We start from the raw sequence: 24,263 nt of genomic DNA on the forward strand, positions 1-24,263 counted from the left end.
GACATTGCCTGCCTGATTGTGTGGGCCATGAAGCACCTTCCCAGTGGCTACTCTGGAAGATACCCTGTGAGACATGGTGACTGTGGAGAGCACTGCAGAGTAGAAAAGCACAACACTGTGAACAACTGGACCCTAATGTCCACTGGAACTGTTCCCAATGCCCTCTTTATGCACATCATTGACACATTTGTGTATAACATCTTTGCAATTGACCCTGTCGTGACAGTGAATGGTGAAGATGTGAAGAAGCACTTCTGTTGGCACATCAGCTTTGGGTTGTTACCAAGACAAGTTCGCCAAAGCTCCAAAGAGCAAGGCTCTCCTGCGAGCCTTGAAAAAAAATCCCATGGTTGTTGGATCAGAGTTCATCAGCGAAAGAGTAAGCTCTCTGTGAATACAATTACAGTTTGTCACACAAATGCAGTGAGCTACAACTGTAGTGTAATTTGTCTGTTTACAGCGTGGAGGAGCAGACATTTCTGCCTCACCATGTACACTTTGGAGATCATTGACACAGGAGGACCTCTCAAGTGGGTAAACAAATCAATTGTACACTCTCTCGAAAGAGTATTGTAGATGGTGTATACTAAAAATACTTCTTCCTATCTTTTAGTTTACCATAAATTTACCAAGAACTGAGGGTTCCTCCACCGTGTTTGGAGGGCAGGGAAGCGAGTCAACTGTGGCTGCTGTAGACGTGATAGAGCTAGACCAAGAATGAGGATGAATTAACTGCGGTGGCAGGTGCGGTGAAGACTGCCGAGTTTGAACCTCATCCGGATGATGACAAAGATGATTCTGGTCCAGTGGGAGTGCAATTTTTGGAGAGAATGGATCTTTGTCTTCTGGCAGATCCATTTGTGGTGTCAAGTTGGGTGGAGAAGTGGGGAAACATTGGGTCAGTGAAAGTGACTCGATGTAGAATCGTGTAGATTTTTTGCATTTCTGCCGTCCATAGAGAGCGGGCGCTCCACACCACACGACTGGGGTCAAGAACTGTGATTTGCTTTCCTCTCCGGAGCAGGGCGCTGTTGAAAGGAGTGATAACTGGAGAGGCATTAAGTGTTTAAGTGAAGGACCAACTGAAGTTGAAGATTCCTGGTGTCTGTGACCCCCGCCGTTTGGTGCAACGCAGACCCGGTGAAGAGTGTGGTGAAACAGGTGCTGTGAAACACAGAATACACTGTGTCTGTACTTCTGAGTTTTGATGCAGTCTTTACCAGATAAAGTAAAGTTAGGATGTGTCAATTATCCCGTGAGAGCTTTTGTTCCAAATCCATTATGGTATTTTAGGTGTCAAGCTTATGGTCATGTGGCAGCAGTGTGTAGGAGGGTGATTCCTAGATGTGAGAAGTGTGCAGGAGGACATGAGACAAAGGAATGTGTAGTATCTTTGGAAAAAGATGTGTGTGTAAACTGTAGAGGTACCCATGGTGCTGGAGATCAGAGGTGGGTGAGATAAAGGCAGGTTGAGGTTGCCAGGATCAGAGTAGTGTAAAAGGTGTCGTATGCTAGGCAGTGAAGAGAGTAGTAAAGGAGGATGGGTCCAGGGAGTGGGATCCTAAGAGGATCCCTGTGAGTAGGCCGAGTCCAATAGAGAGTGATAGGAATAACATCTGCTTCAGTAAGGTTGTTTTTTGGCCATCATGGCCATGGTTGTCAATTGAACTTCAGGAATGGAATGTAAATCACAGATGATAGATGTGGTGGCAAATGCAGAGAAGCACTTGGGTGTATGAGATTTTGCTGCAGAAGTTACAAGATGTTTTGAACGATAGTGTCCCGTCCTCCCAGGCTGCTGGCCTGGAGTAGGATCAGATAGGAACAAAGTAGTGGAATAGTGGGGAGGTTAATGGGTGCAGGGTTAGTCGGTAGAGCATTTTTTTCCCCCACACAGTGTGATGACTGCATCCTGCGGAATAGTAGGCTGATATACAGCCAATGCAGTAGGTGGCGGCATGCACCTATAACATTTGTTTGCGGACCGCCATAATACCAAAGAAGATGATATGTGTGTGTGTGTTTTTATATGAACACGCAATGACATTTGGAATGTCTTTATTCTTTTGTAAGTGTAATGTTTACAGTACATTTTTTATTGTTTATTATCTTTTTCACTTGCTTTGGCAATGTAAACATATGTTTCTCATGCCAATAAACCCCTTAAATTGAATTGAGAAGGTGTAGTAGTCATCCTCTCCAAGAGAGGCGTTCTTGAGCTGTAACGTTACAGTGCAGTGGGTTCATTCTCCCCCTATAGCAGTTAGAAGTTTGGAAGTTTTTTTACTTGCCAAAATGGCACTGGCAGACGACGGTAGTTACGAGTCAGTGATCTGTGTAAAGCCAGAGGTTCATGTGTACAAGATCCCACCCCGTGCTACTAACCGTGGATATAGGTGAGTTTTTTTTAATGGACCCCACTTTGTTGATGAACTTTCTTCTAACTACTCGTTATTAGCTAGCTTGCTAATGCGTTAGCAAATCAACATGAACAAGTGGAGACTGGAGATGATCCAGGAAGACAAGGTTGTTGCTAGCTAATGTTAATTATTCAATTATTGAATGCATAAAATGGAGAGTAGATGAATATTGTTTCAGGGATAAAGTTTTGTATTCATTTAGTTTGCTACCTATGCAGCAAGTTAACTTTCACTATGCTGTGAGGTGGCACCTTTGTTTGGCTAGCTAACTTGCTAGCTTCTAAATAATGCTAGCCAGGTGAGTTAAGTTACCAATTAACGGTAACGAGTTAGTTAGCTATAAACCTGTAACTAGTAGTTCGACAGATATGGTTAGCTCATAGTTAACAAGTTCAAGTAGGCAAGTCTGCTTTATTTTCGAGCTGTGTGAAATGCTAAATAAATCGTGAATCCCTAAAACATGCCACTTAGGTACAAGTGACTGTTCGTAACAGGTTAGGAAAGCATTTTCTCTAACCCATACCCTTAATAGAGTACCACAGTATGAGTCATAATACCCATAAAACCTAGCGGTCAAACAGGGAAATGGTTCCAATCGTTTTTCAACCATTAGTTTTTCCCATAGGTGATTTTAGGAACTTAAAATAAGGGCTGTGTTTTGTGTAGGCTTACCCTGGCATGTAGTTTTATTTTTAGCGTAGCACCCCGTATTATCAGCATAATCAACAGTGTTTAAGAAATATTACCTTCTGTCTTATCTTGTGATCAAGCTATCAATGTTTTGTCATTATTGGTGTCGTAAAAGTAAAAATGTTAACTAACGGGTTAGCAATTAGCATGTTTGACATTCCAGTGGAAATAATGAGCAAAAAAATTATATCCTGTATTATCAGCATACAATCCCCAGTTATTGGCCACCTTACTATTTTGTTCAATTACAAATAAATATCCATATCATTTTGTTAAACACCAACCTCGCATCTGAAGTGTTTACTAGATATTTGACTAGTTGGCTAGCCTTCCAGTAAAAAACAAAAACAAAGACTTGCCTGTCAGCTTTTCATTGCGTAGCCCGGTGTGCCCTCCTGTAGACTCTTAAATGGTTCTTAACCAACATCTTCAGTGTTGTAACCAAATAATGTCTCATTTGTTTTACAGATTAATATTATGTTTTGAGAAGGTAGATAACAGTTTACTACTAACATATAAATGAGTGAATAATTTAGGTAAAAAGTTATAAAATGGTGTGTAAAAAACCAAAGATATAAAATGGTGTGGTCTGTCGCGCAGTCAAATTGTACAATATACAGCATGTCCCACAAAATGTGTAATTACATTTTGAGAGTTTTCAAAAAAGTAACTTAAACTTCAACAACAAATTGGCGGTCAGCTAGCTAGAAGGGTGTCTTTTAGTTGCAAAACATACTATTATTTTCCAAGCCATTTTAAATGTTGAGCTCGAGGTGATTTAATCCTCCAACCGCTAGTGTCTGAAGTTAGAGGGCATCCGATGTTGGGGGAAAATTAGCTAGGACAAGGTGACTTAACAATATATTTGCCTGTATTTACCCCCCAAAAGTGAATTATCTTAAACTACGAATGCCAAATCAAGGCAAATATAATAATCTCTGGATTAACTATCCAATGTTAGCTAAATGCAGTAATTAATACATTGTCTAAATGTCTTTTAAATGGACAATTCTATGAACTGCCTTGTGCAAGTTTTAAGTTGACAATACCTGTTAGCAAAGGTGTCAGCTAGAGATGACGTGTAGAAGCTTGCAGGGATTTATAGTGTTGCATGATGTCTACTTTTATGTTAGTTACAAGGATGCCAACTAGTCACCTTTTGACGAAATTTGCCATTTTTAATCCAAAATATGTGACCTACGTGATTTGTGTAGATCCGATGAGAAAAGTTTGGGGGGGGGGGGGGGGGGGGGGCTTTGGATGACTACTGGCTGTATGCGAACGAGTGATGCGCGTTTGGACCAATACTGGCTGTATCCAAGGCTCAGCCAATCGGTCACACAACAGAATGCAGCACGAGACTGAAGAGACGAGACAACCAATTTGATAGTTACATCATCAGCGCACGCTCTGGAAAGACAGCGGGGGAGTGGAAAGGAAGTTTGCCAGAACTTACATCAGCACGTCCCCTGACCGATAACGAAGAGGTAGGTGGACAGATGACGCGAATGCTACACTACAGGTCTGTTTTGCTAGCACAGACTGGAATATGTTCTGGGATTCATCCAATGACATTGAGTATACCACCTCAGTCACCGGCTTCATTAATAAGTGCATCGACGACTTCGTCCCCACAGTGACCGTACGTACATTTCCCAGCCAGAAGCCATGGATTACAAGCAACATCCGCACCAAGCTAAAGGCTGCCACTTTCAAGGAGCGGGACGCTAAACCGTCCGCTTATAAGAAATTCCGCTATGTCCTCAGACAAACAGGCAAACGTCAATACAGGACTAAGATTGAATCCTACTACACCGGCTCTGACGCTCGTCTGATGTGACAGGGCTTGAAAAATATTACGGACTACAAATGGAAAGCCAGCCGCGAGCTGCCCAGTGATGCGAGCCTACCAGATGGAGGTAAATGCCTATTATGCTCGCCTCGAGGCAAGCAACGCTGAAGCATGTATGAGATCACCAGCTCTTCCGGGCGACTGTGTGATCACGGTCTCCGTAGCTGATGTGAGCCAGACCTTTAAACAGGTCAACATTCACAAAGCTGCGGGGCCAGATGTATTACCAGGACATGTACTCTAAGCATGCTCAGACCAACTGGCAAGTGTCGTCACTGACATTTTCAACCTCTCCCTGACTAAGTCTGTAATACCCAATTCGCATACCGCCCCAATAGATCCACAGATGACGCAGTCTCAATCACACTCCACACTGCCCTTTCCCACCTGGACAAAAGGAGCACTTATGTGAGAATGCTGTTAATTGACTACAGCTCAGTGTTCAACACCATATTGCCCACAAAGCTCATTACTAAGCAAAGGACCCAGGGACTAAACACCTCCCCCTACAACTGGATCCTGGAGTTACTGACGGGCCGCCCCCGGGTGGTAAAGGTAGGCAACACAGGAGGTCGGAGACCTGGCAGTGTGGTGCCAGGACAACATCTCCCTCAATGTGAGCAAGACGAAAAGTAGCTGATAATGGACTATAGGAAAAGGAGGGCCGAACAGGCCCCCATTAACATTGAAAGGGCTGAAGTGGTGCTATCACGGTTCAAACAACAAGACCGTTGTGAAGACGGCACGACAACAGCTTTTCCCCCTCAGGAGACTGAAAAAATTTGGCACGGGTCCTTAGATCCTCAAGTTCTACAGCTGCACCATCGAGAGCATCCTAACCGGTTGCATCACCGCCTGGTATGGCAACTGCTCGGCATCCAACCGTAAGGCGCTACAGAGGGTAGTGCGTACGGCCCAGTACATCAGTGGGGCCAAGCTTCCTGACATCCAGGACCTATATACAAGGCGGTGTCAAAGGAAGGCCCCAGAAATTGTCAGACTCCAGTCACCCATCATACTGTTCTCTCTGCTACCACACGGCAAGCGGTACCGGAGCGCCATGTCTCGAACCAAAAGGCTCCTTAACCTCTATGGGATCAGTGTCCCCGCCCCCGCGGGATGGTTGAGCTAACGTATGCTAATATGATTAGCGTGAGGTAACTAAACAAAACATCCCAGGACTTAGGGCAGAAAGATTAACAAGATTTTAAGCTAACTGCATTGTCCAATTTACAGTAGCTATTACGGTGAAAGAATACCATGCTATTGTTTGAGGAGTGCACAATTATGAACTTAAATGTATTTAAAAACCAATTTTGAACAGATATGCAATGGTTCATTGGATCCGTCTAAAAAACTTTGCACATACACTGCTGCAATCTAGTGGCCAAAATCTAAGTTGCACCTGGGATGGAATAATACATTATGTTATTTCTCTTGCATTTCAAAGACGGTACAATTTCTTTTTTATCTTTGTATTATCTTTTACCAGATCTGTGTTATTCTCCTACATTAATTTCACATTTCCAAAAACTTCAGTGTTTCCTTTCAAATAATATCAAGAAGATGCATATCCTTGCTTTCATGTCCTGAGCAGGCAGTTAGATTTGTAACAAGAAAATTACATAATAATAGAGGCTATATACAGGTAGTACCGAGTCAATACGCAGGGGTACAGGTTAGTCGAGGTAATTTGTAAAGTGACTATGCATAGATAAACAGCGAGTAGCAGCTGTGTAAAAACAGGGGGGTGTCAATGTAAATAATCCGGGTGGCCATTTGAGTAAATGTTCAGCCGTCTTATGGATTGGGGGTAGAAGCTGTTAAGGGTTTGTAAGTATTTCAGTGAGGTCTACACCTGTTGTATTCGGCGCATGTGACAAATAAGATTTGAAACATTTTGGGGGTTTACAGTTGGGACAATTAATGGACAGTTGGGTGAAACTCTCAACATTGAAATTAATAAAAGTTGACTGTGTACTCTAGAGAATATAGATCTAGCTATAATGGTATTACATATCTTACATAAGAACAAATTGCTTTTCACAAGAAACACTTTCCCACCTTCCTCTTTAATGTTGCATGACTGTACCAACCACTTACCAACCATGACTGACTGCATGTTTGAGCCTCTGTAGAATGTCCCGTGCTCCCAGCTAACGCTAACATTTCCTGTCACATTATTTGAGAGCAGATTTGTTTGAGGTTCCTTAAGCATGCCACTTCGATACAGCTACGACTTTTTCATATCAGGTTAGTATAATTAATGTAGCAGGTAAAGTTAATTAGGTTAAAGAGTTGCCCTATTTCCCAGGGCAAATTACCTCAAGTTCAGCCTGCTTTGTGGTTACTCCATTGGGCAGGTGATTTTAGATTTCTCTTCTCCTGATAACAACCAATATACAAAGAATTCCAGAATGTTAGTCATTTTGTCAGTTTTGGAAAAAGTACCCAATTGTCATACTTGAGTAAAAGTAAAGATGGAGTCATAGAAAATGACTCAAGTAAAAGTAAGTCACCCAGTAAAATACTACTTGAGTAAAGGGCTAAAACTATTTGGTTGTAAATATACTAAGTATCAAAAGTAAATGTAATTGCGAAAATATATTTAAGTATCAAAAGTACAAGTATAAATAATTTCAATTTCCTTATGTTAAGCAAACCAGGCGGCCACATTTTAGTTTACTTATTTACGTATTGCCAGGGGCATGATCCAACTCTGACATCCATTTACAAACGCAGCATGTGTTTCGTGAGTCCGCCAGATCAGAGGCAGTAGGGATGACCAGGGATGTTGTCTTGATAAGTGTGTGAATTATACAGTTTTTGTCCTGCTAAGCATTCAAAATGTAATGAGTACTTTTTGGTGTCAGGGAAATGTATGGCGTAAAAAGTACATTATTTTCTTTGGGAATGTAGTGAAGTAAAAGTTGTCAAAAATAGTAATAGTAAAGTACAGATACCCTCAAAAACTACTTAAGTAGTACTTTACACCACTGCTTTTTGGTTCCTCCCCTGTGTAGGTGAAAAAGGTACTTAACATTTTCGTCCAAGTGATCATAATTGTCGAGAAACCAAAAAATACTCCTGACTTGACCTTCATGTCGATCCCTGCATCCCATGCTCTTTAGAAAGGGCAATCTACTGATGTTCTTTATGTAGCCTAAGACTCCCAATATGTTGCATGGTTTGAGATTGCAATTATTGCATTACAGTTTGATGGGTTTTTAGAAAGCCCAAAAGCTCTGTAGCAAAGCAGAGTCATGACATGCAGGAATGGTGCTTTACTTTGTTTTTGCAGAGCTGCTGACTGGAAGCTGGATGAGCCAGCATGGACTGGCAGGATGAAAATTATCTCTATAGGAAAGCTTGCCTATATCAAGCTAGAGGACAAAAACTCAGGTAAGGTAACTACTAGCTATCAGACTGTCATGGCTACATCTGTCAATACAGCTGTTGCGCTCATGTCTGTCACCTTGTCTGCTTCATATATACATGCATACAGTTGAAGTCGGAAGTTTACATACACCTTAGCCAAATACATTTAAACTCAGTTTCACAACTCAGTTAGGATCACAACTTCATTTAAAGAATGTGAATTGTCAGAAAAATTGTGATTTATTTCAGCTTTTATTTCTTTCATCACATTCCCAGTGGGTCAGAAGTTTACATACACTCAATTAGTATTTGGTAGCATTGCCTTTAAATTGTTTAACTTGGGTCAAATGTTTTGGGTAGCGTTCCTCAAGCTTCCCACAATAAGTTGGGTGAATTTTGGCCCATTCCTCCTGACAGAGCTGGTGTAACTGAGTCAGGTTTGTAGGCCTCCTTGCTCACACACACTTTCAGTTCTGCCCACAAATGTTCTATAGGATTGAGGTTAGGGCTTTATGATGGCCACTCCAATACCTTGATTTTGTTGTCCTTAAGCCTTTTTGCCACAACTTTGGAAGTATACTTGGGGTCATTGTCTATTTGGAAGACCCATTTGCGACCAAGCTTTAGCTTCTTGACTGATGTTTTGAGATGTTGCTTCAATATATCCATATAATTTTCCTGCATTATGATGCCATCTATTTTGTGAAGTGCACCAGTCACTCCTGCAGCAAAGCACCCCAACAACATGTTGCCACCCCTGTGCTTCACGGTTGGGATGGTGTTCTTCGGCTTGCAAGCATCCCCCTTTTTCCTCCAAACATAGCGATGGTCATTAGGGCCAAATAGTTCTATTTTTGTTTCATCAGACCAGAGGACATTTCTCCAAAAAGTACAATATTTGTCCCCATGTGCAGTTGCAAACCATAGTCTGGCTTTTTTATGGTGGTTTTGGAGCAGTGGCTTCTTCCTTGCTGAGCGTCCATTCAGGTTATGTCGATATAAGACTCGTTTGACTGTGAATATAGATACTTTTGTACCTGTTTCCTCCAGCATCTTCACAAGGTCCTTTGCTGCTGTTCTGGAATTGATTTGCACTTTTCGCACCAAAGTACGTTCATCTCTAGGAGACAGAACACGTCTCCTTCCTGAGCAGTATGACGGCTGCGTGGTCCCATGGTGTTTATACTTGCGTACTATTGTTTGACAGATGAACATGGTACCTTCAGGCGTTTGGAAATTGCTCCCAAGGATGAACCAGACTTGTCTGGTCTACAATTTTCTACAATTTTTTTCTAGTCTTTGCTGCTTTATTTTGATTTTCCCATGATGTCAAGCAAATAGGCACTGAGTTTGAAGGTAGGCCTTGAAATACATCCACAGGTACACCTCCAATTGACTCAATTTATGTCAATTAGCGTAACAGAAGCTTCTAAAGCCATGACATTTTCTGGAATTTTCCAAGCTGTTTAAAGGCAGTCAACTTATTGTATGTAAACTTCTGACCCACTGGAATTGTGATACAGTGAAATAATCTCTGTGCACAATTGGTGGGAAAATTACTTGTCATGCATAGAGTAGATGTCCTAACTGACTTGCCAAAACTATAGTTTGTTAACAAAAAATTTGTGGAGTGTTTGAAAAACGAGTTAATGAATCCAACCAAAGTGTATGTAAACTTCCGACTTCAACTGTATATATATCATGATTTCCAGCTTTTAGTCTAACTGAATTCTGTATTTCTTAGGAGAGTTGTTTGCCCAAGCCCCAGTGGAGCAGTATCCTGGATGTGTGGTGGAGGCAGTCACAGATTCCAGCAGATACTTTGTGGTTCGGATAGAGGACGGCAATGGTAAGATGCCATCACAATCAGAAAGACAGCAGCAGAAATACGCCACCATGCAAATTGATATGCTGAAAAAATATATTTTGGGCAAAACATCCATTGTAGTTTGAAAGCTTAATTGCGATACAGTATTCTAGCTAGTACATCTGTATTCTCATGCACTTCTGTTTTTAAAGGACGACATGCATTTATCGGCCTGGGGTTTGCTGATCGTGGGGACTCCTTTGACTTCAATGTAGCTCTTCAAGACCACTTCAAGTGAGTCAACCTCATGTCTATCCTCTCTTTGGTTTGGGCATCAACATCCATTTTCACTTTGGAACATTAAGTACAATCTATCTGCCCCTTTTTCTACAGGTGGGTAAAACAGGAAGGTGAGCTGGCGAAAGAGGAAGCGTCTCAGAGCACAGCACCCAAACTGGACCTAGGCTTTAAGGACGGCCAGACTATCAAGATCAGCATTGGGGTGAGCATAGATGGTGGAATGAGGAGAAACACAAATGGGATGAAGAAAAGGTGATACGGACATGCTAAGAAGGGATAGGGATTTTCTTTGTCTTAGAACATAAAGAAGAAGGATCCAGGTGCCAAGTCTAGGCCCATGGGTAGTGGCCTTCTCCTTCCTCCACCAATGGCTAAGGGTGCAGTCCTTGTAGCCCCTCCTGGAGGCCAGCAATCACCTCCACCTACGCAGTCTAACACAGGTAACCTCATTCGGCTATAGGGCTTAATGACCCAATGTTCCATTACCACTGCTCAAGCACATGTTAACATGGATAACCTACCTGCATTCTAAATCGACTTTTGTTTTTATCCCACCCCCCCAGCCTCTCTTTTAGATTTTGGAGGCCCGGTCCCTGCTGCCCAGCCCACTGCAGACCTGTGGGGAGACTTCACAGCAGCTGGCGCCAGGTCAGACTTAGAGCTAATGGTTTAGACCAGAGATGGGCAACTTTGATGGGGGTGGGGGCCACACAAATCAGAACTAATCATGATGGGCCGCAGTTGCTCGCAATTCTCCGTACACAAACAGCTAATTTCCTGTAATTATACACATTTTGCCATAGGATGGAGGGAAATGTTTGCAGTTTTTAATATTATATCTGAGTGAGACTAACAAAATCAATGGGGTTTCCCCCGATGGTAATTCGACTATGATAACAAGTTTAGATAGCTGGCTGCAAAATACACTTAGCAATCGGACATGTTTTTTAGCTGACATGGGCTAATTGACTGACTCTCATAACAAGAGAAACTGCTGATGCACAACCAAATTGCACTTTGTGTATTCTACTATTCTGTTACTATACTATTTTTGTATTTATTTAACTAGGCAAGTACGCTAAGAACAAATTCTTATTTACAAATGACGGCCTACCCTGACCTCCCCTAACCCGGATGATGCTGGGCCAATTGTGCGCCGGCCTATGGGACTCCCGATCATGGCCGGTTGTAATACAGCCCGGAATCGATCCAGGGTCTGCAGTTACGCCTCTAGCACTTAGATGCAGTACCTTAGACCGCTGCGTCACTCGGGAGCCATAAATTACTTGGGAGCCGCTATTACTATACTATTGTGTATTCTACTATTCTAACTGGCAACAGTAAGTTGAGACCCCGACTGAGGAAGTTGGCAGGCCTTATGCATGGTGTTGTGGCAAGGGAAACTGACTAGAGATCACAGGGTTACTAGCTCCGTTGGGTGAAGCTTTTAAACTGTTTGATGGGGGGGGGGGGGGGGGCCCTATATCAACATTTTGTCATCCTTCCATGTTGTTAACCTTCTCATGTTCACACTCATCATCCTCACCCCCTCACCACAGCTCCAGTCAAGACACTGCTAAAGGATGGGTGCAGTTTTAGCTGTGAGATGGACTACACACACAGGCTCCTAACATTCCCTGGACAGAATGATTGTGAGAAATGAAATGTGGGGAGCTCTGTCAACTGACAGGTTGCTTGGCACAAATGATGCTCTACATTACATACACATTGTTTGCCTACACAAATGTATAGATTCAAACTGTCACAAGTCAGTGATTGACCAGCACATCCTTTTTAGATACAAAGACAATATTACTATTTTTAGATACTTTAACTATGCAGTCAGAAGTGACCCTTCATTTTGTTCATTTTGATCAAGTATGTATTCCTCTTTTTCTGTCACTCTGACCACCTGAAAATTATGCATTCCATGTTAATGACACCTTCAGGTGGAGGTCTACTCATCTCTATATGTCCATCCCTCAATTTCTCTCCATTTTACACAAATCTGGATGTCAACCTTTCTCCTCTTAACTGTCATCTGACCCTTCACCTTACACTACTCCTCGCTCCAGCCCCATCATCTCGTTGAGTCATCCAACATGATTAGGTGTAAAGTTTAGTATTTGTATGCCTTATTTGTTGAATAGGGTGACTATTTTCTGTTTTTTATGTTCAAGTATAACTTTTGTCACTTATGAAGGACAGGTGTATGTCTGTCTTTTCACAAGGTTGGGAGTTGTCTACTTCAATGTTGCTTTCCAACCTCCTTCAAACTGGACTCTTGGCTTAAGAGAACATATAGTATCTGTTCATATCAGTATCTTGGGCCTTCAGTATATCAGCCAGATCAAACCAATGGAATGTTTGGATTTTGGTTAATATGTGGTGGTATGTTGGAGAAACGCAACATTGACAATTATTTTATTTGTTTACATATCATGTTTCTTTAGCTACCTTTCCTGTTCCTTTTTGTTGAGTGGCCTTTGTCAACCCATACTTTACCCTAATAGTGCCTTTCAGCGAACGCACAGTTATTGATGTTTTGGCTTTAATTTGCGACAAATATTTGCTCAAAGTGCCTTTTACGCAAATCAAAATCACCTGTATAAAATGTAAAGCAACACTTTATTGTAAATAAACCATTTGTTGTTCATTTTTTCCTTTTCTGTTTTCATTGTCAGGTTGACTTCCTACTACACAGGTAAGGAAACAGTGGTAAGCGTGTTTAACAGGTAGTTATTTTGACTTTAGACTAGGTCTGTCTCCTTGGTTTCGTCTCCATGACTGGTGTTTGTTTGGTGAAGTATGACTGACACAAGCCTCTCCGCCAACGTTTTGCTTCAGTGTACAAGAGAAGGAAATATGCCAGTGTATGTCATCTGACACCAGAATTCAGGATTATATTGTTTTATTAAGGTGTTAAGACTGCTTGGGCTGAAACTGTCACTGTGGTAACTTTGGAGAAGGTGCCAGGGTGGGTATTTAAAAAATATATATATATTTTAGATTAAATGTACCATATTCTACGCATTTACTTTTAGATAAAGTTGGTAGCCTAATAATAGCACTTCTAGGTGGATTGAAGGCTACATGTGTCGCATACAACTGAGTACTTTGCTACAAAACATTGGGCTATCACTCTTGATATTTGCTTGGCCCTAGAAGACATTGCCCATGATTTACTGGACTTAATAGACTTTCATGTTTATGGTACAGTACAGTGCCGATCTCGGTATCAAGTCCCTCCCCGGAAAGGGTTTGGAGGAGAGCTGGAAGAAAATCGGCGTCAGCAGCATATTGTTGCAAGTTGACTGACTAGTCTAGTAAAACATTTAAAATCCGCAACGGTAGTCCAAGTATCCTGCTCTCGAATACGAATGGAGTTGACAACTATGCACTCAACCCTTATAAATTCTAGGTAAGGTAATGGCACTCGTTTGAATGGGCTGTGATTTTGGAAAGGAAGTGGTGAATGTCCTTCGCAGAGTATAGGCTACTCTGTTTATTACGGGAAACGAAAGGAAATACTGTATCTATTTTCACTGGATGTCCGCGTTTAATTGGGACCATGGTCAATACATTATGTAATTCAGAGAAGCGTTAAGTCGGCTTATGGCCTCCATGAAGGCAGGCAGATGCAACCGTATTGGTGATGCGATTTTAATGCACGACGTGTTTACGTATCCGTGGTGCACGCAGGGACATCACAGTTGTCACTAAAGTTGTGCGTTTTGCTCTGCTTTGGAAATACATGCATTTGCAACCATGTTGCCGATTAACAAGTAATATTCGGGTTTTGCGAATGCGATGATTGTAACATCAGTAGGCTGGCGTTACTCTGGCTGACCTAACTTCTCGCTTTGCAAAATTGTTTCCAAGTTTTTGAAACGTTGATTGGGCGCGTCAGTAGTGGGCCATTGTTGTGGTTGGTCACGGAAGTCTGGGTTTCATCAAATCAAAAGTTTATTGGTCGCGTACACAGATTTGCAGTTGCTGCGAAATGCTTGTGTTTTCTAGCTCCAATAGTGCAGTAATATCTACCAATACAGTCAATCCCATTAAGAAATATTAACGTCATAGTCAACATAGCTACAAGAACTAACGCAAAAATCATGCAGTACACTCAGCAGAAAGCAGTTTGGCAATTACACCGGTAGGCCCCAGTGGCAATAAATTAATAAAACCAAAAGTTTACCTTGACTTGGAAGAGTTCCAGTGTTGGATAGCCAGCTAGCTAACATATCATCCCTCTGTGACAAAACTGCATATTTTACAGTGGCCTTTTATTGTCCCCAGCACAAGGTGCACCTGTTTAATCAGCTTCTTTATATGCCACACGTCAGGTGGATGGATCATCTTGGCAAAATAGAAATTCTCACTAACAGGGATGTAAACAAATTTGTACACAATTTCCTTTTAGTGCGTATGGAAAATGTCTTGAATCTGTGACCAACACTTTACATGTTGCGTTTTATATTTTTGTTCAGGGATATAATGCTAAGTGTATAGACAGTATATTAATAGAAAAAGGTGTGTACAGCAGTAGTTATAGGATGAGCCATCACTACAATATATACATATAAAGTGGGTAAAACAGTATATATACACTGCTCAAAAAAATAAAGGGAACACTTAAACAACACAATGTAACTCCAAGTCAATCACACTTCTGTGAAATCAAACTGTCCACTTAGGAAGCAACACTGATTGACAATAAATTTCACATGCTGTTGTGCAAATGGAATAGACAACAGGTGGAAATTATAGGCAATTAGCAAGACACCCCCAATAAAGGAGTGGTTCTGCAGGTGGTGACCACAGACCACTTCTCAGTTCCTATGCTTCCTGGCTGATGTTTTGGTCACTTTTGAATACATGCACTCTAGTGGTAGCATGAGACGGAGTCTACAACCCACACAAGTGGCTCAGGTAGTGGTAGCATGAGACGGAGTCTACAACCCACACAAGTGGCTCAGGTAGTGCAGCTCATCCAGGATGGCACATCAATGCGAGCTGTGGCAAGAAGGTTTGCTGTGTCTGTCAGCGTAGTGTCCAGAGCATGGAGGCGCTACCAGGAGACAGGCCAGTACATCAGGAGACGTGGAGGAGGCCGTAGGAGGGCAACAACCCAGCAGCAGGACCGCTATCTCCGCCTTTGTGCAAGGAGGAGCACTGCCAGAGCCCTGCAAAATGAACTCCAGCAGGCCACAAATGTGCATGTGTCTGCTCAAACGGTCAGAAACAGACTCCATGAGGGTGGTATGAAGGCCCGACGTCCACAGGTGGGGTTTGTGTTTACAGCCCAACACCGTGCAGGACGTTTGGCATTTGCCAGAGAACACCAAGATTGGCAAATTCGCCACTGGCGCCCTGTGCTCTTCACAGATGAAAGCAGGTTCACACTGAGCACATGTGACAGACGTGACAGAGTCTGGAGACGCCGTGGAGAACGTTCTGCTGCCTGCAACATCCTCCAGCATGACCGGTTTGGCGGTGGGTCAGTCATGGTGTGGGGTGACATTTCTTTGGGGGGCCGCACAGCCCTCCATGTGCTCGCCAGAGGTAGCCTGACTGCCATTAGGTACCGAGATGAGATCCCCAGGCCCCTTGTGAGACCATATGCTGGTGCGGTTGGCCCTGGGTTCCTCCTAATGCAAGACAATGCTAGACCTCATGTGGCTGGAGTGTGTCAGCAGTTTCTGCAAGAGGAAGGCATTGATGCTATGGACTGGCCCGTCCGTTCCCGAAACCTGAATCCAATTGAGCACATCTGGGACATCATGTCTCGCTCCATCCACCAATGCCACGTTGCACCACAGACTGTCCAGGAGTTGGCGGATGCTTTAGTCCAGGTCTGGGAGGAGATCCCTCAGGAGACCATCCACCACCTCATCAGGAGCATGCCCAGGCGTTGTAGGGAGGTCATACAGGCACGTGGAGGCCACACACACTACTGAGCCTCATTTTGACTTGTTTTAAGGACATTACATCAAAGTTGGATCAGCCTGTAGTGTGGTTTTCCACTTTAATTTTGAGTGTGACTCCAAATCCAGACCTCCATGGGTTGATAAATTTGATTTCCATTGATAATTTTTGTGTGATTTTGTTGTCAGCACATTCAACTATGTAAAGAAAAAAGTATTTAATAAGAATATTTCATTCATTCAGATCTAGGATGTGTTATTTTAGTGTTCCCTTTATTTTTTTGAGCAGTGTATTTTTTTTAAAATTTGGGGTGGATCAGCTTAATATAGGGGAAAGATTGTTGCTTCCATCAGTGTACTTGTCTGCATCATTTCCAATCCCCCATATCTTTTTTTGGTAAATATATATACATACACAGCCATACATATGCATACGTATACATACACATACCTATATACATACTTTTTTTTTAGAATATACCTTTATTATTCCCTGCAAACCCTACCACCCTTACCCCAATTGGAGTAAACTAATACATATTATGCACATTTTACAGACACAATCAGTTTTACAAGTTATATTTTATTTTTAGTCCTTCCTCTATTTCTGATGTACATCCAGTTTGATTTCTATTTGTAACTGTGCTATTTCACAACATTTCTGAACCTATATATAAAACATTATAAAGTGACCAGTGTTCAATGACTATGTACATAGGGCAGCAGATACTAAGGTGCAGGGTACTGGGTGTGGGTGGCTAGTGATGACTGTTTAGCAGTCTGATGGTCTGTAATGGAAGCTGTTTAACAGTCTCTCGGTCCCATCTTTGATGCACCTGAACTGTCTCCGACTTCTAGATGGTAGTGGGGTAAACAGGCCATGGCTCGGAAGGGGTCAAGCAGAATTTCTTCAGCTTCCTGAGGTTGAAGAGGCGCTATTGCGCCTTGTTCGCCGGTGTGGCGGGACCATAAAGGGGGAAGCCTAGTCAGTTGTACAACTGAATGCCTTCAACTGAAATGTGTCTTCTGCATTTAACCCAACCCCTCTGAATCAGAGAGGTGCGGGGGGCTGCCTTAATCGACATCCACGTCTTCAGCTTTTGGGGAACAGTCGGTTAACTGCCTTGCTCAGGGGCAGAACGACAGATTTTTACCTTGTCAGCTTGGGGATTCAGCTCAGTGATGTGAAACCCAAGTAACTTGACGCTTTTGACAATACACCCTAACCGTAGCCTATAACAATGTAATATTCCCCAAAAGACTATCTTAATTTATATATTCACAATAATAATAGTTAGTATTAGTCGTTTGTAATTCTGCCTGACCACGATTTATTTATCCTTTATAGCAGAACAGCTTACATTTGTAGAATGCAAAGACTACTCTTGCTGGCTCTAGTTTAGATACCACTGTACAGTATTACGTAGACATTTCAGGGGTTACAGCAGAGATTTCGGCCATAACTGACAAATGAATGAATCCTTATAGCCTACGGGTAGCCTATACATGCTTTACCAGAGGACCGAAAACAGACCCACACCCAGATTCATTACCCAGGTTAAACCTGTCTGAGCTATAATAGGCTAGGCCTAGTTGGCTAACTTGCTTATTATTACAGTACCGGTAATTGCATGGTAATAGGATCACTTAGGGCCTGGAGTTCTTACTCTCATGACCTGACCAGGACAAATTGTGGGCCCTTTGTTGTAGACCTTAAGATATGCTTTATGATTAACCTAGGGTTATGTTTCCAAGTTAACTTATTCGCAAAGATTCAAATGCTGATCTTGCATGCTCAAAAAAGTATCTATTACCCTTGCCTCTATACAATGCAGCTCTGCCGGGACACCACAAGAGGGCCCTTAACCCAAAACAAACCCTAAAAACTGAATGTTGATCTGTAATATTGTGTAATATTTAACATTTTCCAAATATACAGTAGTTATGTGGCAGAATAAAATGGCTCAATAATTTATGTACACCTTTCAAAATGACAACATGCTGAAGGTTGTGGAGGTGTGGTTAAGGCTGAGCTTTGTGAATAGGGGGGTCTGTTATTGACATTCTGAGTCCCTCTCTTTTGTAGGCATGTCTGTTACCATGGTAATTCAAGCATTGAAGTGGTGTGGCAGGCACAGTGATCAAGCTGGGCCCCCAGATACTGAAAAGAGGAACACATTTGTTCTGCTTTTCCTTCCTTGTTGGTCATGTGTTGTGTGTCTTAATATATTGTAACATTATAAACAGTGACCGACATGTAGTCACTGTCACCAAATTTGCAATTTACAGAGGGGTGTAGGGATCATGGATGCCCCTTAATGTGGCTGCCCTCATCATTATTCATACTGTGTAGCCTAACAACTCTTCCTTGTCTAATTCTATTCTATATGACAGAAGAAACTACTATATGTCACTAATAGGCCTGATGAATGGACACACAGACTTCTTAAAGGTCCAATGCAGCTGTTTTTATCTCAATATCAAATAATTTCTGTGTAACAAGTATGTACCTTACTGTGATTGTGTCTTTTTGACCATTTTAATTTAAAACAAAAATAGCTTATTCTTTAAAAATCCCAGAAAGGTTCTGAGGAGTATTTCTGTCTGGGAATAAAGCCCTTTTGTGGGGAAAGACTAATTCTGATTGGCCCAGTGGGGAGCCAGGCCCAGCCAATCAGAATTCGTTTTTTTTGTGAAGCTATTTTTGTGTCTTTGACCATTTTAATTGGCTTCACCCCTGCACAATCATGTGAAATCCATAGATTAGGGTCTAATGAATTTATTTCAGTTGACTGATTTCCTTATATGAACTGTTACTCAGTAAAATCTTTAATTGTTGCATTTATATTTTTGTACAGTATAGCTGTTATTGGCAGAGAAGTCTCTTTCTTATTGGTCTATTAACTGATGTCACCAGGCAGGCCAAAACTCCATCCCACCAAAACTTTTCAAACAGCTTTTACACTAAGGGCATTATAATCAATTTCACAGTATTATTCCAACCTCATAGTTTGGAAATATATCACGTTTTTGTCTGCATTGGGCCTTGAAAAACCTGTACAAAGCACATCCTGCAGGCACTGTGAAATTTGTGCGGGCTACAAATTTCCTCAATATTTTGTTGAAAACCACTAACATTTGCAGCAGATTTTTTTAAATACAATAATAATTTATTTAGTTAGCCCTACACTCAACTGCAAAAAAAAAAAATCTAATTAAACTGCATGGGTGGCCAGGCAAAGAATGCAAACGGAAGCGCTCCTCGGGAGGGAGGGGGGATTTAAAGTCTGCTAATCCCCCTGTCCTCAATCTTTCCGACAGTCCTGGAGAGAAGGACCGAGCAGGGCAGTCACCTGTGGGACGTGTAAGAAATTCTGAGATTCCAGCAAACTATCACAACTTTCTGGACTGTCTGTACAGCATACATATGCTTTTATTTTTATAGTTGCTAATGTGTCGTAAATTTAGATAAGCATTTACTCGCGTGCATCCGTTAATTGCGATCTACATCGAACGGTTAATCCTATTTGATAACGCTCCCAGCGCACGGGACTGGAGCGACAAAAGTACATTTTTCAGGCCTGAAGATATTGCTGTTATTGAGATAATTCTCAATGAGCGACACAGAGAATTCCAACACGGATTCCAAATTGGAATCTGTCATACAGGTGATGTCATGACAATTGCATGAATGCACTTTGATTTATCGTTCTTTTTTTTATGGTGAATTGTTATTCTCCTGTAAATAATTGATTTACAGAAATATCAATAGGCCACCCAATATGTTATAATTATGTAGGCTAGTTGTAATTACAATAGACGTCTTCACTGGGGAGGCTGATGGTTTGACACTCTGACAGAGATGCCATACATTCTGCTCTATGTTGTGTGCTGAAAATGTGTGTGTGTATGTGCACTCTGCAGAGTGTGAGGTCAGTGTTCTATTCTGAACACAGCTCTGTGGTAGACAGGAGTGACTGCTGAGACACCACCTGTCCCCATGGCACTGTGCACTGCAGGGCCCCGAGCTTTAGTCTGTCTCTGAGGACATGAACGCACAAATAAGATAAGGATTGCAGAAAGGGTAATCAAATGGAAATTGGAGATTTTATTTGTCAAAAGTGTCCACATTCAACAGGATAATCAAAGTAGCCTCACACAATACTAGTAGGTGGCTGCAACAGCTGTTATCCCATCTTCAATGTACATGCTCTCTCGCTTTCTCTCCCCCTAACTCTCCTTTCTCCAATATAAATGCTTCTGTGTCTGTCTTCCTACCAGAGGCTGGAGGAGAGTGTGTTGTCTGAAGAGAAGAGGCTGACAGTCCGAGGCGCCTCCCCTGAAGACCCTCCTACGTGTTTACCTGCACGAGTCCGAGAGATCGTCACCAAGAACCTCAACGAGAGCCGTGAGTGGGATAGCGATGAAACTGCTGAACAGTTAATCAAATGGCTACCCTGACTATTTGCATTGACCCCGTTTTTATTTGCACTGACTCTCTTGCACCGGCTCTATGCACACTCACTGGACTCTACCCACACACTCACTGGACTCTACCCACACACTCACTGGTCTCTACCCACACACTCACTGGACTCTACCCACACACTCACTGGACTCTACCCACACACTCACTGGACTCTACCCACACACTCACTGGACTCTACCCACACACTCACTGGACTCTACCCACACACTCACTGGACTCTACCCACACACTCACTGGACTCTACCCACACACTCACTGGTCTCTACCCACACACTCACTGGACTCTACCCACACACTCACTGGACTCTACCCACACACTCACTGGACTCTACCCACACACTCACTGGACTCTACCCACACACTCACACATACTATACAGTCACAATTCAAAACACACACACACTCACACGTAGACACACTCTTCACATATGCTGCTGCTACTCTGTTTATTATCTATACTGATTGCCTAGTCACTTTACCCCTACCTGCATGTACATATTACCTCAACTACTTTGTACCCCTGCACATTGACTCGGTACCGGTCCTCCTTGTATATGGTCTCGTTATTGTTATTTTGTGTTACTATTTCCAATACATTTTTTACACATTTCTCGTAATTTTTAACTCTGCATTGTTGGGAAAGGGCTCGTAAGTAAGCATTTCATGGTAAAGTCTACACTTGTTGTATTCGGCGCATGTGACAAATACGATTTTGAATTAAGTGTCCAACCACCTGATTATTCAAAAAAAATCACAGATGTTTTCAAAGTAGTGTCCTGAATATTGAACGAAGCGCTGTGCTCTTCATTAACACAAGTGGTTGTCTGCGCCTCTCTTTCCCCTCCCCACCCCAGCACCAGGAGCCATGTCCTCAGTGATGTCAGTCCAGGAGGAGAACCGGGTGCTGCAGGTAGAGCTGGGAAGGCTGGAGGACCTGCTGGCCCATAGCAGGGCGGACCGAGATGAGCTGGCTATCAAATACAGCGCCATCAGCGAGAGGGTAAGAGACAGAAGAGAAGGCAGGAAAAAGAGATTGATCGTGAGATGAGTGAAGGGAGAGAGACATAAGACAGGCAACAGTAAGTAAAAGATCAAATTAGATTATCCAGGAAAAGATAACAGGATTAGATGTGAAGTACATAAGTAAATGGCGGTTGAGAGAGGGAGAATGAATGCATTTGTTGGCGATTAGTTAGAGTTCTCTTCTTAATTATTAATTTGGGCTGGTTGTAGTACTACACTAACCTGGTTGCTAGAGGAAAATATGTGGTGGGTTTAAATTCTTGACCCACCAATGTAGTCTGAAATCTTTCCAATAGAGGACTAGTAGGAGGAGTTGCCATACACCAAACACTAAAGACAAAGTAGGCCACAGAGGGGCATTCCGTAGGGGCATTTGACAGACACATATAAGGAATACCAATGTACCCCTATCTCAATTCTCCTTTTACTATTTTCTTTGTCTGTTTGGAAGAGTTTTGTCCGTCTCCTTGGTTACGGGACTGGAATGAGGTGAAGTGGCATGTTGCTATGGCGTTCGTCACCCCTGGTGATTGTAAACAGAGGCTTCAGAGGGGAGAAGAGTGGGGGATCAGGCCAGAGTGGGGGGGGCTCAGTAGTATGGCGTTAACTAAATGTGGTTGTACATGCAAGATTGTCAGCTTTAAAACAAACCGGAAATATCTCCTATGTTACCTTTGATCTTCAGATGTTCTTCAAATGGTGATTCAGATAACCTGCAGTTAAAATGACTCTTCTGACAAATGAGACTAATGTAAATGTAATGGTAAAATCCAACATCCAGGCTACTATAACATGAATCCACGTCAGTGCTTTATGGTTAAATGTAGAATACAGATGCTTATCTGTGTAGACCCAGTTGTTGAGACCTACAGAGGTTCCTATGGAGACAGGTTTGTGTTTACTGCTAGACTGAACTGTGGTGTTCTCCATGGAGAGGCCCTGAACATTCATTACAGTGCTGTTTACAACTCTCCTCAATCACAGAGCCCTCGGAGAAACCATTTTGGTCAGATAGGGGTAGGTAGATGCAAATGTAACTACCTTGTACCATGCAATAATTCTGAATTTATAAAATAGAATTATGGTAAAACATTTCAGCATATTTTATTTATTTTCTATAGCATATCTGGCAAACCTGATGAAAGACAGTGGTTACATATCAGTCTGAGTTCTAGTACTCTGAAGCGTAAGGCCGCGACTCCCCCTGTGCATCATCCCCCCATGTGTTCTCATCCACATAGCTAGAGCAGGCACTCCGCCTGGAGACAGGTGACGGGGAGCGGGATTCACCAGAGTCTCGCAGCCAGGCTCAGCAGAACATGGACCTGCGCCGGCGTCTGGACGAGGAACAGGCAGCCTACAAGCGTAAACTCACAGCCTACCAGGAGGGCCAGCAAAGACAGGCTCAGCTGGTGCAGAAACTGCAGGCTAAGGTATCACACTATGATGCATCTGTTTCAATTCACCTCCCATATCCCGTAATTGTCTGTCAACCCTCTCAGTTGTCAACAGAAGAACACACACATGAACATAAAGCAGGTGATGGCAGTGTTTTCTTTTCATGGTAGTAATACGAGATGTAAGTTCATGAACCTCATAGATGTCTTCCTGTATGACATCACTGTTCTACAGACTCTCCTACTAAGAATGAAAACATTTGATGCTGACAAATGGGAACCTGGTGCTGATTACCGAATCTATATTATGTCACCAGTCAGAGAGCAGATCACCTCACTGTGTCCTCCCCTCCAGGTCCTGCAGTACAAGAAGAGGTGTGGAGACCTGGAGCAGACTCTAGTGGAGAAGTCCTCGGAGCTGGAGCAGCACAGACTGAGTGTTCGTACTGCTCTACACCACTATGGAGACATTCTGAAACAACTAACCATGCCATTTAGTAACAACATTGAGTTAATCTACAATTCACATCTGATGCATAGCTGTCATTCTTATTTCCCTTTAGGGTCATTGTGATATGTCCAGCAACAGCCACCATCGAGACGAGGAGGATCCGTGCGGCGACCTGGAAAATGCTCTCATCCGGTTGGAGGAGGAGCAGCAAAGGTTAGTGATTGGAATCTGCCTGGGCCAATCAGCAATGAAACTAATGACATACAGAATTCAATGCAATTGATGCAATGCCGTGTTATGCTCCACAGGAGCAGCAGTCTGTCTGCAGTGAACGCCATGCTGAGAGAGCAGTTGGAGCAGGCAGGACTGGCCAATGAGGCACTCAGCCAGGACATACGCAGACTCACTGCTGATTGGTCCAAATCCAGGGAGGAGCTGGAGCAGAGGGAGTCTGATTGGAGGAGGGAGGAGGAAGTCTGTATTATAGTTTTTGTGGATGGCTGTTTTCATTTTTCATATTAGAAGCACT

At 42.6% G+C, this 24,263-nt stretch overlaps 2 protein-coding genes across 5 annotated transcripts in view; both read left to right on the forward strand.

The window, feature by feature from the left end:
• Positions 1-2,003: 2,003 nt before the first annotated feature.
• On the forward strand, positions 2,004-13,103 carry LOC139559303 (adaptin ear-binding coat-associated protein 2-like). The gene is made up of 8 exons (XM_071375181.1): positions 2,004-2,396; positions 8,264-8,364; positions 10,085-10,189; positions 10,360-10,441; positions 10,541-10,649; positions 10,746-10,887; positions 11,011-11,095; positions 12,007-13,103. Exons 1-8 carry the CDS (start codon positions 2,296-2,298, stop codon positions 12,044-12,046), a joined length of 765 nt encoding a protein of 254 aa, XP_071231282.1. The 5' UTR covers positions 2,004-2,295; the 3' UTR covers positions 12,047-13,103.
• A 591-nt stretch (positions 13,104-13,694) lies between these two features.
• Positions 13,695-24,263, forward strand: part of LOC139559267 (rootletin-like) — a 43,227-nt gene continuing 32,658 nt past the window's right edge. For 3 of the 4 annotated variants that reach the window (XM_071375104.1, XM_071375111.1, XM_071375121.1), the window contains exons 1-7: positions 19,716-20,042; positions 20,656-20,782; positions 21,718-21,863; positions 23,128-23,319; positions 23,639-23,722; positions 23,847-23,947; positions 24,043-24,208. In XM_071375104.1, coding sequence (XP_071231205.1) covers positions 19,989-20,042; positions 20,656-20,782; positions 21,718-21,863; positions 23,128-23,319; positions 23,639-23,722; positions 23,847-23,947; positions 24,043-24,208 — 870 coding nt within the window. In that variant the 5' untranslated portion in view covers positions 19,716-19,988. Of the gene's footprint in view, positions 13,869-19,715; positions 20,043-20,655; positions 20,783-21,717; positions 21,864-23,127; positions 23,320-23,638; positions 23,723-23,846; positions 23,948-24,042; positions 24,209-24,263 lie in introns of those variants that run through there. The other variant, XM_071375129.1, reaches the window with a different exon arrangement.

This window comes from Salvelinus alpinus, chromosome 2 (genome assembly GCF_045679555.1).
Source record: "Salvelinus alpinus chromosome 2, SLU_Salpinus.1, whole genome shotgun sequence".
In the NCBI taxonomy this organism is placed as follows: Eukaryota; Metazoa; Chordata; class Actinopteri; order Salmoniformes; family Salmonidae; genus Salvelinus; species Salvelinus alpinus.

What these genes read in the sequence shown, in the direction of transcription:
- LOC139559303 (XM_071375181.1), top strand. Translation starts at nt 2,296, where the DNA reads ATGGCACTGGCAGACGACGGTAGTTACGAGTCAGTGATCTGTGTAAAG. An exon ending in GCTACTAACCGTGGATATAG is followed by an intron (nt 2,397 to 8,263) that starts GTGAGTTTTTTT and finishes TTGTTTTTGCAG; the next exon opens with AGCTGCTGACTGGAAGCTGG. An exon ending in GCTAGAGGACAAAAACTCAG is followed by an intron (nt 8,365 to 10,084) that starts GTAAGGTAACTA and finishes TGTATTTCTTAG; the next exon opens with GAGAGTTGTTTGCCCAAGCC.